Raw genomic sequence first — 14,354 nt, forward strand, 5'->3', positions numbered from 1 at the left:
GTCAGTTAACAAGAGTATACTAGCATTTAGTTTGTGTGGATTCCTTGGTACACTATAGACCCAACAAGGAATTATACCCCTAACTGGACAAGACTGAATATAGCATTTGAAAATTGTTTTAAACATTTTCTTTTCCTTTTCCCCCCCATTCTTTAGTAAAGAGCTACTTAAGTAAAAAGTGGACAGAGTAGAAAGAAGTTATGTCCTCAAAGTTTCTTCTTGTATATGCTAACATTCAACTGAAACAGGTGCTTGGGAAAGAGAGAGGGAGTACCAACAATATAGTGCAGGCATATTCCCTATGGATGTCCCTGATGCAGGCTACTCCAATACACTACTGCCATTGGTAATCGTATGTAGGCTGTGTTTTGTTTACATGCTGTGCTCCTTGAATAATCATGTCAGTCATAATTTATACAGTGTAATAATACAAAAGACTTGGTTATTTCACCAAGGAGCTCAGTTTTGTTCAAGTTCTAATAAACTGTTTAATTTGTACCACAAATGTCAGTCTTCACCAAGGGTGGTATATAGAATGTTTGTAGGACATATATTTCTTAATAAGGCCAATTAAATAATACTTTGGATTGGCTCATCAAAACAGAGTCAATTTGATATAGCTGAACACAAGATGAAATTATCAAATGAATAAACAACAAATAAAAATTGTCAAGTCTTGATATAGAGACAATTCTAAAAGGAAAAAATATAATACATATTTGTCATCATTCCATTGCTGCTTTAGTATCAAAATTTCTAGAGCTGAGCAACAAGGGGAATGGTTACAAAGGATTAACACTTGGTGCCATGCGCTGGATTTAACAACATTAACAGAAGTCTGCACAGTTAAATCCTTCTACATCCTGCTGAAAATGTGCCCTTCGGTGTCAACTTTGCTTGACAAGATATTTTCTGGGACTCAGAAAGGTGAAATTTCTTACAGGGGTGCAAGATTAATGGCTAAAAGAACCGCATTGTCACAGATATCAGAAAGTGTTTTTAAAATGCTAAAAGGGATTTAGTCTTATAGAAATTTCCTGTTAGTGAATAAGGAGATTTAGTAGCTTTTGGACACATGAGAGAAAAAAAAGACATGAGCCTGTGTTGAATTTTGTTTGACCGCTTCCTTATTTCTCCTATTCCTATTATACTCGGGAACACTTGTTCCAGATGTTGCTAAATGAAAACACTATTAACGCTGCAAGCAGAATGGTAATACGCATATGTGCGCGCGTGCACTCACACACACAAAACTACAACTTAAATTGATTCCTGGGTATATAGCAAATTATACAGTATATATACATTGATTACCTAGTAGTTTCTAGAAGAGCAACTAAACGTAAATTTTATAACACAGAAAAATAAATATACACCCTGTATTGAACTTGTCCTTGATCAAGCAATGTTTATACACTGGTTTCTATAACTTAACGCTGTGTAACAGCATTTAAAATTACAAAAGAAGATCTCTATTTAGAAATTATCTAACCATATTGCTCTTCAATACACTTACATAGACAATTAAGACTTGAAGTAAACGTCAGTAAATTGCAGCTTGTGTTAGGCCACAAATGGCTATAAAATTTTCCTTTCAAGTAGATTCTTGGAAGTTTTGAAAGGGGCTGCCTTAATTCAGTCTATAAAGGTGCTATATATACTTATATATTTCCTGTATAAAATTTGTAGTAGTGAGAAGGACTTTGCTGTTGTAATATAAGATAAGATTTAACCTCATGTTCATATCTCACGCAGGTTACACTTGCTTCATGAAAAAATGAAGACACTGAGAGGAAGATAAAGAGATTTTAGTAAAACACTGATTACAAATTCTGTAGCTGAAACAAATGCTCTTTTAAGGTTTAGAAATCACTGAGTTTTCCCTTTTTCCCCCCTTTTTTGTTAAAATAAATCTCAGGGCTTGTTTACAAAGTGCAGAATCATTCACTTAACGAAGTGACAATAAAAGAAAGTTATAACGGCACCATCCCGTTGACCAGCTGCACCTTCATTTCTTGAAGGCTGTTCATAATCTTCTTCTGGTGACCGACAAGAGTCACTCCAAGTCGTCTCAAATCCCTGCATGAAGAAAGCACACATTGGATGTATGTATTGATTCAATTTGTAGCATACCTCAACATTTCACGCTGTCAAAGAAGCAAACATTTTGCAGAAACCAATTAGATTACAGTCCCAATTTAGACATACAGGGTCCAATTTTCAAAAGCAGGCTCTAAAATTGTACCTGAAAATCTGTTTGCAGTCACAGAAATATTTATCACAAGAGTGATATTTATTTGCCCCCCTTTCTGGACATGATGATTTTGCTGGTAGAGAGTGGTGAAAAACAAATTTGCATATGCTCACTGATAAATGTTTAAATTAAAGGGTACAATTTCATTGAACGGTTCTGAAAATGTGGACCTACAATATGAACAAGCACTTTTTCTTTTTGCTTAAAGAAGTAAGCATAAAATACACTTAAAAAAATTTCATATCTAAGCAGTTAGTTGAAGACCAAACTTTTCAAATGACTCAGTCAGCACAATCATTTTATATAACAGATATCTTTAGGGGATAATAACACTCCATTGCTCTTGTAACACTTACAAATATTTAGTTTTTACTTGGAATCCAAAGTAGCAGCGCTTTCTTCCTTTACCAAATACATCTAGGCTCCATCAGCATTTAGAGCATTCTGAAGATTACACACTATCAAGAAGTCTTTTTAACCAAGATGCTTTAATATTGCTTCTTTTAAACAATCCTATTATTCAAAAGGAAGTTACAAATGTTTAGTTTCCTCAACTCAAGGAGCTCAAGACCAGTGCTCATGGTTTTTAAATGTTATTTCACAGGATGCTCAGGAATCCTATTTTCCCAAAATATGCACTTGGCAAATATAATGATGCAGGAATGTTTGACAAATAATAACATTAATTATAAAAAAAGAGCAGGAGAAATTCAAGATTTTTAAATGACAAGGATGTTTACTATGTTAGATTTCTTTAGATAATTACTCTATTGAACACATTATGTGAAAAGTAGAATATCTTTGCACTTAGTAAATGTATTTATTTCAGGTAGTTTTGGAATTCTTTAGAATTGGATACAATGACACTAGGATCATAACATGTAAAATTGAATAGCTTTGGAAGTTCAAAGAAATCTTAATTATCAGAGTGTAAAAATTAAATAAATGGGTATTTAAGCTCCATATGTATTAGTATTGGAAATAATTGTCTATTTAAATAATATCTTAGGTGTCCTTTTCTTTTCATGCTCTCAATTTCTTATGAGAGTTTTAGCAAATGGCAAATCACTAAAAAAAAAAGCAATGGATACCAATGGTGGAAGCATATTTCTTTCTTAAAATGTAAATATTAAACATTAAATTTAGAAGTTATTAAACACCAGAGTACCAAATAAAAAATAATAATGGTAGGTTCAGAAGACAATCATCAGCAAAACTTAAAAACCACTAAAATTTCAGTTTGAAAACAAAATCAACATTGTTAGTTACGAATAGACTATAAAATAACTAATTACAAACTAACACAGGAATAAAAAAAGCTTGGGTTCAATCTTGTGTCTTTTCAATGAAATCAGGGCCTTGCCCTGTTAACATCACTGGCCGGATAATTTTTTGTTGTAGGGGCGACCCTGTGCATTGTAGGACATCTAGCAGCATCCCTGACCTCTTCCCACTAAATACCAAAAGTGCTGTGCAGCCCCTGGCCCTTTGTTGTGACAAGATGTCTCCAGACATTGCCAAATGTCCCGAGTGGAAAATTTTCCACTCATTGAGAACCACTGCAATAAATACAAAAATAGGTGATAAGATGTCTTCTTGGTATATGCTAGGAAAACCTTATGATACAGATATTTGTTAATCTCCTTTTATGGATGAGGACACAAGGTTTTAGAGAACTTAAATCCCTTGGCTAAATACCACAGCTAGTCTTAGCAAAGCCGGGACTAAAACCAGGAACCTGAGACAAAAGTCCATACTCTTAATTTCTCATTTCTCTGAGATACAATTTTGAGCAAAGAACTTTAAATTGCATACAATTATCTATTCATCTGCAAAATGAGAACTCTGTAGATAAAACATCAAATATCCAAAATTCTAAAAGAAAGAAGGTATCTAATGAAGGAAACCCAACACATACATCTTTGACTGAAGCTATGGTAACCTAATCTATACTTCAGGGCAATTTCAGTTATGGGCCAGCTAATACTCTCATGTTTCCACATGTAACTTTTGCATCATGAAGAACTATGAAGATATGGGCATTCATGGATGCTCACTACCAGACTTTGAACCTAAGTCAGGAGAAGAGAGACTAAAATTTCTTATCCTGAGAGAAATCTACTAGAGAATGTAAATAATTAGTACTTGAAATGAAGGTTAAAACTTACGCTTTATCGTATGCCTTATAAACCCACAAGTGACCCTGACAAATTCAAGTTTGAAAGTACTGATTTAACATATACGTACTTAAACTGCACAATTCAAATGGCTAATCCAATTATTAGGAATGAGTTTTTGGAAATAGCTATTATAGTTTATCCTGAAAGATCTGAAGAAATTTTATAGGTTTTTCTCGCTCACACAGCAATGATTCTGCATATACAATACAAAAACATGAAGTGTGTGCGTGTGTATGTGTGTGTGTGTCCCATATTCCAACTCTTGGTTGTTTTGTCCAACTCCTATTAGATCACTAGTTTGATTTATTTTTGTTTCCACTGTCTTGTTATTATATTACATGTAAACATAACTTCATTCTTTGAAAATAACTTGACCATAAGAGTCTGGTTCAGAGCTTTGAGAATTTAATTTTTTTGCGACATCTATATCATGCTAAAGAATGAATGTTTTAGATAAACAACAGGGTTCTCCTGGATAGCACAGGGAACTATATTCAATATCTTGTAATGGCCTATGAGAAAGAATATGAAAAGAAATATATATGCATATATATAACTGAATCACTATGCTGTGTACCAGAAATTAACAGAACATTGTAAATTGACTGAACTTTAATAAAACTTTTTTTTTAAAAAGAAGGAATGTTTTGAGGAATTGTATTTGATTAACAAACACAGTTATAGAGTTTGCATTTACAGACAAATAAAACCTGTCCTTCAGAACATTTCATATTTCTAGATTTTAAGTTAAATTTATTTAAATTTTCCCAAACGTAAAATTTTATTTCAGGGTCAGCTTATGATCTGATTGTCCTAAGATTCATATGGAAGGTCAGGTCTCTGGACTTCTCTGTCTTTCCAACCCCCTCTTCCTCCACCTCACTTCCCACCTCTACCTCTCTTTCTATGGGATAAACAGAATTATGAACATACAGCATTGAGTTTTACATACTGCCATAAATTATGTGTCTTTAATGGAATGCTGCTGTTTTTTAATTCTGACCTGTCATTTCAAAAGCTGTCAATTTAATATGAAGAGATTTAGAAAACAGCATGACCATAATGCATGAAATGTACATATACCTTTATACAATGTGATTATCAGTGAAGAAGTGGGAGAGAAATAAGATCATTTATGCAAGTTAAACTTGTTCTCAGCAGCAAAGTAGTTTCTTTAAGAATCCCATTTATATTTTTTTAATGAAATTATGAATGAGAATTAAAATGGTATTAGAAAAATGTTTCTAGTAAAGGTTAAATAACTTTATTCCAATATTGATAAATGCATTAAAGTATTTTCTTTTATGTTGTTGTCTAACTCTTTAGTGATTTCCAACAATGTCCACTTTATTCCTTAAAGTACATATCAAATGGTCAATTTAGCAGTAATAGTGTGAGAGAAATTTGATAAAAATTAAATATTTTACATTTCATGCTGAAGGTGCTGCTCTATTTACAATAATTTTTGAAAAGAAAACTGAAAATGTCTTAAGATGTGCTATTTTACTCATTTCATTTTTCTATATAGGAATTTTTATAGCTAGGCAAAATTTGAGGTGTGTCCCCTTTCCAAATATACTAATTTTACCATGACCACGTGTAATCTTAAGTAATACCCAAAGCCAATTCTAATGGTGATAAACTATTTTTCAGCATAGGCTTATGAATCTAAACATGATAAGAATCATATTGTTACATAAAAAGTAGTTTGAGTTTTGTCAACAAAGCACACTTTGTTTTAGAAAAGCTGCCAATATAATGAATTGCCATTGTTGTGATGACATTTCAGCATTTTTTCAAGTGCTATTCCATAATATTAAATAATGAAAAACACTGCTTTATGGTGTTAAAATGGCAGAATGAAAAGTAGGGTATAACAAGAGGTGTTTAATTGATGTTGCAGCCAACTCTTGATTATTCAGGATGCCATACATCCATTTGGAGGGGAACCGCTCCCTTACTCATCCTTCTCCCTTCTGCTTTACATGCTGTTTAGCCAGATCACTGGTATTTAGCTCCACCGACACTGGCTGGATAGAAGAAGGGAGAGTAGAGATTAATGAATATTCATTAAATTGCAGTGTTTATTCTTTTTGTCAGAGTTTTATCACGTAGTTATATGTTTAGAATTTTGGGGTTCACTTAGAAGAATCCTGATAATCATTATACATGTACTGTACAAGATAAATATATATACATACATTTATATACATCTACATTTGGCCAAAGAAGATTTAACTGTGACCTGGTCATGATTTTCAATGGATGAGAACTTGTGGGAATTAGACTACAAGCTTTAGCTTAACTATGCAGAACACAGAGTATACTAAGTTCTCCTGTGCGTATTTTAAGTGTACAATCAATTATGCATAATGACTTTATTAGTAATTTAGACTTTATTTAAATTAGTGGGCACAAAGTTTGGCTCTAGATATGTGACACTTTCCTTTTCATATTTTAAGACCCCATTTTAGTAAATGATTACTATTAGGAAACTCTTCAGCTTACACACAATTGGTATAACATTTAAATTCACTGGATTTGGCTCCCTTTGTGAATAATCAAAAGTTGACAGTACTAGTGTGACACAAGGTTTAAAAAGCAGCTGTAATACTGTTCTTTATTCAGATCTTTGGATTAAATTCACAACTCACCTCAAACTCACAGTTTCCCCTGTCCATAACTCACTGCACTTAAACCCCGTAGTACAGGTTGAGCCATTACTGCTACAATAATTGTTCTAATATGAGTACCGGACACAGAATAGCAATGCTTAGGCATAGAGAACGCAGACGGAAACATCTAAGACTGGAAGCCACTTTCACTGAACACATTTTTAACTCTAAGATCTCGAAATTCTTCATTTCTATTCCACATCAAGCCATATATATATGTGCTGGCAAAAAACCAGAAATAAAATTAAACTTTTCTGATGGAAATTTTTAACCAAGTATGGGGTTCTGAAAAATTTTAATTTTTTACTCTTCCTTATTTTAAACACACCACAAGAACAAATTTGATGGCACAAGTTATAACATGTTTTACGTATATAAGTATATAACAGTTTGATCTTTTGCTTTATATTAATTAATTTCAGTTTTTCTAAGCATTTATAAATATATTCTTCTGGTTCTCAGTTTCTGTTATACTCTGGCAATAACATTGGCACTAATATTTTATTTTATTATAGTATCACACATAAAATTAATAGATATGGGCAAAGACCATGTGTAAAGAAGTCATTATCTAAGTATTTAAGCATTTGTATTTCTTTACTGATATCTTAGTTCCTTTGCCATAATCTTTAATAATGACTGACTTTTTTCGTGAAGGGCAGGCAAAGTGCTCAGATAATTTTTTTCTTATATTCCTGACCAAACAAGTAACTGATTACCCACCATTTTGTGAGTTATTTAACATAAAATATTTTGATAAATATCTTCTTACTAACAGGGAAAAAATGTGGTCAGAAACCCAATGAACAAGAGGACATATACTTAAAAGGTGTTGGATTCTTCAAGAAATCAGCTTCACTGGAGTTAAGGTTGGCTGGCTCCATTCCTAGTAAGGAATATATGGTCCCAGGAAACTGAAGCAATTGACACATGGAGACCAACATTCTCTGAACAGGAAGATGTTGGGAAGTCTTTTAATTTTACCTTACTCTTTTGGTCAGAGTAAATAAATTAAAACAAAATATTTGAAAGGAGGCAATATAGCAGGAGACAGCAAGCTACCAAAGTAACAGAGACAGACAGAAGAAATTGAACCAAGTAGAGAAGAACTGACTGGACAAAAATTACTGGAGAATAGAGATAAGGTGCAGACCATCACGCAAAGATAGAAGAAGCTTTAAGGGCTTGAAAGAAAATACACAAGATGGGAGAGTTTGGAGGTAGAAGAGTAAATAGGAAAGTAAAGAGAAAAGAATTAAAAGAAATTAGGAAAACTGAAACCATAATTCTAAAATATTCAACATATTTATAGTATTTTGGGCCCCCAAAGAAAGTAAGACAGGTAGTTAATGCAAAACCATTATTGGTGATTATAACTATTCTGTGTAGGGAGAAGCAAAAAAGTAATGATACAAACATATATATGTATATGTGCTATTTTAATAAAAAAAGAGACATAGTTTAATGCAAATAATTTTATTATATATTTACAAGTAATCTGACATCGGGTAGAAGAAATACCTACAGTATCATTTTAATATAAAATGACAAATGACTTTAATAAATTAAAATGACCATTTTTTACTGAAAAATTAAATAGCAATCATGTAAAAATAGTTTTAAATTATCAGTAAAATTTTCTGTTTACTATTTTAAATAGAGCGCTAACGAGTTTTTGAGTGTCCAGAGAAATAATGGGCAAAGTATATGTGTCACCAAATAGATATGATTTAGTGATGATGGTGAAAATGATATTCAATAAATTAAGACAGCAAGCTGAGTGGTGATTTTAGATCTTTTTAGTTATAGAAAGAAAGAAGAGAAATGCTGAGAATGTGACATTATTTGGTGATAAATGATGGTACCCTGTTACCTTTTGTGTGGATGGACAGTGAATTCAAAGAACCAGAGAATGCCATGATGGAAATGGTGAGACCCACACATTCAAGTGTACATATGATGCGAAGTAATGGAAGAGGACTGTGGTTTAGTGCTTTAGAATGTTCTACCATGTTTTAAACCTTACAACAATATTTTAACCTTTGAATTGGTAGGTAATTTGAAGTAAGTTATCATTATAGTCACAGGTTAAAACATCATTCGTGTTAATGTAATCTAGATGTAACCACCATAATGACAGTTAATTTTCACAAATAACAAATATTAGTCTGAAATAATTACACATACAGATTATATAATAAAATACAAACAACTTACAACCTTAAAGAATTCATTTTTAACTCTAGTGATTTTTATTTAATAAGATTTAATAAATTTTATCTTAAGCGTGCAAACAGAAAAGGGCACAATTGGTTCCACTGAGATTGTACCAAATAAGAAATTAGAGGCAGGATTTAATATATCCTTGGACTGCAAGAATATAAGTTGCACCATTTAGAGAGTAAACAAGATTCCTGCCTGGGAAGCTTTATTTAAGCTGCTGTTGCCTGGGTATCCATCATTGCCACTATTTGAGAACGTGTTTTGTTGTAGGGCTAGCCACACCAATTGTGCTTACAGTTTTATTTTGTATTTACATTCATATAACATAGGTTCCAGTATAAAGACTTTGTCAAGAAAACATCTTTTCCACAACACAAAGTACCAGTATTTTGCCAAGGAGATGTTATTCCAATTATTTGAATACTCAAATGTGATTTGTTTGAAGCAAAGCAGCAAAGATACTGGCCACAAGTAGCATTAAACCATGCAGTTGTTAACAATACAGGCTAAAAATAAAGAGGCTTCTTTGAAAGCTGCCACAAGGTTAACCGATTTCCCTTGACCTCATCCAGATTGGTTTCTGAACAAGTTTTCTTGCCCCAGCAATTATGTAAAAATTATCAGAAAAAATTACTCACTCCAAGGTCACCTGAGCCACAGCGTCCATTGAACTGTATCCATTTTCCATGAAAATCTCTGTATATCGGCCCATTTTGATTGCTTCTAGCCATTCACCCACTGATCTGTAGGCCCCAGATCCCAGTGGGCCATGTTCTGCCAATAAAGTAGATACTCTAAAATACATAAAACACAAATATTAAAAGTAACATTTTAAATTTTTCCTAAAAGATTATATTGTAATATTACCTCATAACCAATAGATCTTTGAGCCTTTAAGCACAATTTTAGAAGAAAAATATACAAATGCTAACAGGGAAAAAATAATTCAAAATACAGAACACAAAATAAGTCTATTCAGATTTTTTTCTATCTATAGTTAATGAAGACATATAATAGGTCTTAATAAGTAAATTTCTGGTCATACAAAATATTAGCTAAAAACTCCATCTAGTGACTTAGATATATTTACATCCTCCTATTGTTTTCTTTATAAAAATAATATAGAAAATGCTACCAAATAGAGATATGTAGGATAATTTGTATAAAGTCAATCGTTTCTAGACTTCACTAGAGAAACTCATGCTCATTTAAGCTAATTTCCTAGGAGACCAGAAGTTAGTTATCCTTTATTTTGTGCTCTTACACAGAGGGGTGCTTGTTAATTCACCTAGGAGTAGTAGAACTGGAAAATAAAATGTAACTCCAAATATATAAGAAAATGGAATGGAATTTACCAAATCATGCAATGCTTTTAACTATACTAAATTTATACTCTTTGGTCAATTATATATGATATGATTGATGATGATGATTTCTGGAAATGTATCCTAAGGAAATAATCAGGAAAAATGGCAAAAAAGCACATGCACACTTTTTCATTAATGAAAGTAAACATCAAAAGTAATTTAAATGGCCATCGCTGCGAGTTTACCTAAGTACATTTCAACCACAAGATACAGGACAAAATACCTTTCTCTGCACTCATGTTCTCTGTACTTTCTCACATCCCACTTACACTTCAACCTACTCCAAGTGTATTGTCTTCCAAACCAATTCTATAAAAATTGCTCTGGTTAAGGTGAGCAATGACCTCTATTTTGTCAAAATCTGTGAAGAATTTTCCAATATGTAAGTTCACTGACCTCCCAGAGACATTGCACAACCACCCCTACCACCTCCCTCTTGACATCTTACCTTATCTCAGTCTTTTTTGAATCACTGTTCTCTCTTTCTTGGCCACCATAATATTGTATGCTTCTCTTCAATCTCCTTTGCTTGCTTCTTGGCCTGACTTTCAAATCTGGAGGTGGCCAGGATTTGGTCCTGCATCTTTTCTACTCAGGCTATAACTCCACTCTACTTTAGGCAGTTTTACACACTTTCATGTTTCAAATAGCATCTCTTTTTCTCCAGTTTCATCTTCTGCTTCGTTCTCTTGTATATTCATATGCTTACTTCATATTTCTCACAGGATTGGCATCACAACATGTCCAAAGTCAGAATACTCATTTCCTCCACATCCAGTTTCTCCTAAACTGCTCCTCTTCCTAGTCTATGATACAACAGTCAGCTCCTTCCTTGTCTTCAATCCCCTCACAATCCATCATTGTGAGTACTACCCATTCTGCCTCCAATATATTGCAAATCTGAGCACTTTTCTCCATTTAGTTTGTCATCACCTTAGTTCGAGACATCATCATGTCTTACCTGCACAACTACCCTAGCCCACAGTTATCCTCCTAAATTCTACTCTTACTCTCTACTCCAAAACTAAAGTTTGTTTTGTATTGCTTTTAGTTTGCTTCATCTCTCTCACCCCCAATTATGTGTTGCTCAATGCTATATACTCATCACCTAGCCCACAGCATGACACAGAGTAGACACATGAATATTTATTGGATGTATAAGTAGATATTGTGTGGTAATTTGTAGTCATTAAATAGTGGAGTTAAAGATTGGTTGAAGACAGAAATACAGGAGGAAATAGTGAATAGGATCTTGAAGTAGAGATTATAGAAGAGTTGCAGTTTCTTGGGTAATAGCCAAATCTAGAAAATGCTATGAAGAGGAGTCTAACTAAGGTAGGTTAGAGACCAAAATCATTGAAAGAAGAAAATTCAAGGTATTGAGAGATTTATGAATGTCATCTACATGGTTACTTAAAAAATCTAGTTTTGTGACATGGGTAGGGATAGGAAGAAAGAGACAATGAATCAGGAACTAATACCTAGAACCAGGATTTAGATGACTGAATAAAGATGGGTCAGTGAGTGGTACAGCCCTCCCTCAGTATCTGCAGAGGACTGGTTCCAGGAGCCCGCTCCCCTACCCCGTGGATACCAAAATCCATGGATGCTCAAGTCCATTATATAAAATGGTGTATGCAGTACAGTTGCTTTCCATCTCTGCAGATACAGAGGGGTGACTGTGGAGTCTTAAGCTAAATCTGTTTAAATGAATCCTAGCAAGCTGAATTCTATATAATGCAAACAAGGAAACATAAAAATTCTTTGGAGATTTTAAACTGCTTTCAAGCTATAATGATGATGCTGAGATAAATTAATATAATTTAGAACATAAAAGTATCTTTTTATGATTTCCCTTCCTTATGTCCATTTGTGACAACTTAACATAATTCAAACAAGTAGATGAGAGAAAAACAATATTTTACATGACAATAAACAATTTAAAAGCAGTTATTTCAGGAACAACATAAGGAATGATCTCTAAGATGCATTTGCCAGTTGCTACCACAGAAAGTTAATGACGCTTGAACAGAAATTGAAGATTCATTCCTCATTTGTATTTAAAAATGACTTTTTGCCTAGTGAACAAATGTTATACCAGAATCCTAGAACTTATGTAACTTTATAAACAGACTGTTTCTTATTTAGTTCATACTATGGGCAGCCAATTCAGTTACCAGCAGAATACCTTTTCTTGTAAAGATAGACAATTGCCTTGAATATAGTGAAAATAAAAATCGGTACAGAATCAAACTGATCTATTTTTTTGAGAGGATAGTTTTGTAATTTTTCAGGTAAAAAAAGGTAAGAATGCTTTACATAAAGCAAGATTATTTAAACACATTCATAAGCATTCAGAAAATTTTAAAAAATGCTCATTTGCTCATATAAATTTTTTCAACAAGATTACTCATTTATCAGTTTTAAGTATTGTTCAAACTACACGGTAAATGATTATCCAAATATCTGGACTCAGCTGAATAAGAAAAACGGATCCCTAAAGGAGTTGTCAGTGTTCACAAAATATGACAGGCAGTGAAATCTACTCTAAGAAAATCAGAGTAATTGTTGTTATATACCTCTGGTTTAAAATTGGATCAGTGCTTAATTGGCTTTCTCCCATGATCTTATAATCTTATTTTCCCCTAACCAAACTTACGTGGGGTCCAAAGCACTTGAAACTACACACATTTGAGGATATTTTTTTAGTGCTACCTGAATTTGTCTATAGTTAACTCGTCGGTTATACTATTAGATCAGGTATAGGTGCTTTTAAGTATTATTTAATCATTTCTATTTCACTCATTATAAAAGAATAATAGTATTATGCAAAAACTATTTTCATATAAATTAGTGTCATATAAGTTCCTAGGCTCACATGTATGTAAAAATAATTTCACTAATTTGATATTTGTGTCATCAATCTGAATTAGCAATATCCAGAAAAAATCTCTCAGGTCTGGCCTTGTACCTGCTCGATGCATTAACCAGTGTCTTCAAGCTACTTGGGTTACGAATCAGCTTGTCCAACATGTTGACGATTTCATCAAACTTGGGCCTGCTATTTCGGTCTTTCTGCCAGCAATCCAGCATTAATTGGTAGAGAGCAGCAGGACAGTCCATGGGGCTTGGCAGACGGTAGCCTTCCTCTACCGCTTTAATCACCTGCATAGAGTGAAACAGAACCAGTCCCCCAAACCACAAATTTAGTACAGAATTGCTGGAGAAATTTCCCAGTGTTCAACTTTCATTCTTTCTGATCCTTACTCTTGGAATAACAACCAGCATCACTATTTCTAACATCTTCAATTACTCCACTTGCTGTAAAATAAAATAGCATAGAGAAATAAATATGCTATCACACAATATAAAAAGATAGACTTTCCTCACATATTATAAAGAAAAATAAATGGTAATAATTTTTAACCTAAATTCTTGATGAAGGGTGATTTGGAAAATTAACTGACATCCAAATAAACAGTTCATGCTTTATTTATCCTTGCAATCTGGAATCAAATAGAGATGAACTTTTCTAGTGATTTCTCTGAAAAGGTAATGTCTTTTTAATGAAAAATTATGTGTAGAATCACATTTTTTAAAGTAAGACAATTATAATTTTACTTCAAAAGAGACTTCTGGATGGAAAATGATGGAT

At 33.0% G+C, this 14,354-nt stretch overlaps 1 protein-coding gene across 10 annotated transcripts in view; it reads right to left on the reverse strand.

Moving 5' to 3' along the window:
- Positions 1-985: 985 nt before the first annotated feature.
- The window catches only part of EPHA5 (EPH receptor A5), a 417,840-nt gene continuing 404,471 nt past the window's right edge, over positions 986-14,354 (reverse strand). For 9 of the 10 annotated variants that reach the window (XM_072940770.1, XM_072940769.1, XM_072940771.1 and 6 more), the window contains 3 exons: positions 13,671-13,864; positions 9,971-10,126; positions 986-2,079 (listed from right to left, as the gene is read on the reverse strand). In XM_072940770.1, coding sequence (XP_072796871.1) covers positions 1,974-2,079; positions 9,971-10,126; positions 13,671-13,864 — 456 coding nt within the window. In that variant the 3' untranslated portion in view covers positions 986-1,973. Of the gene's footprint in view, positions 2,080-9,966; positions 10,127-13,670; positions 13,865-14,354 lie in introns of those variants that run through there. The other variant, XM_031689864.2, reaches the window with a different exon arrangement.

The sequence above is a fragment of the Vicugna pacos genome, chromosome 2 (assembly GCF_048564905.1).
Source record: "Vicugna pacos chromosome 2, VicPac4, whole genome shotgun sequence".
NCBI classification, from domain to species: Eukaryota; Metazoa; Chordata; class Mammalia; order Artiodactyla; family Camelidae; genus Vicugna; species Vicugna pacos.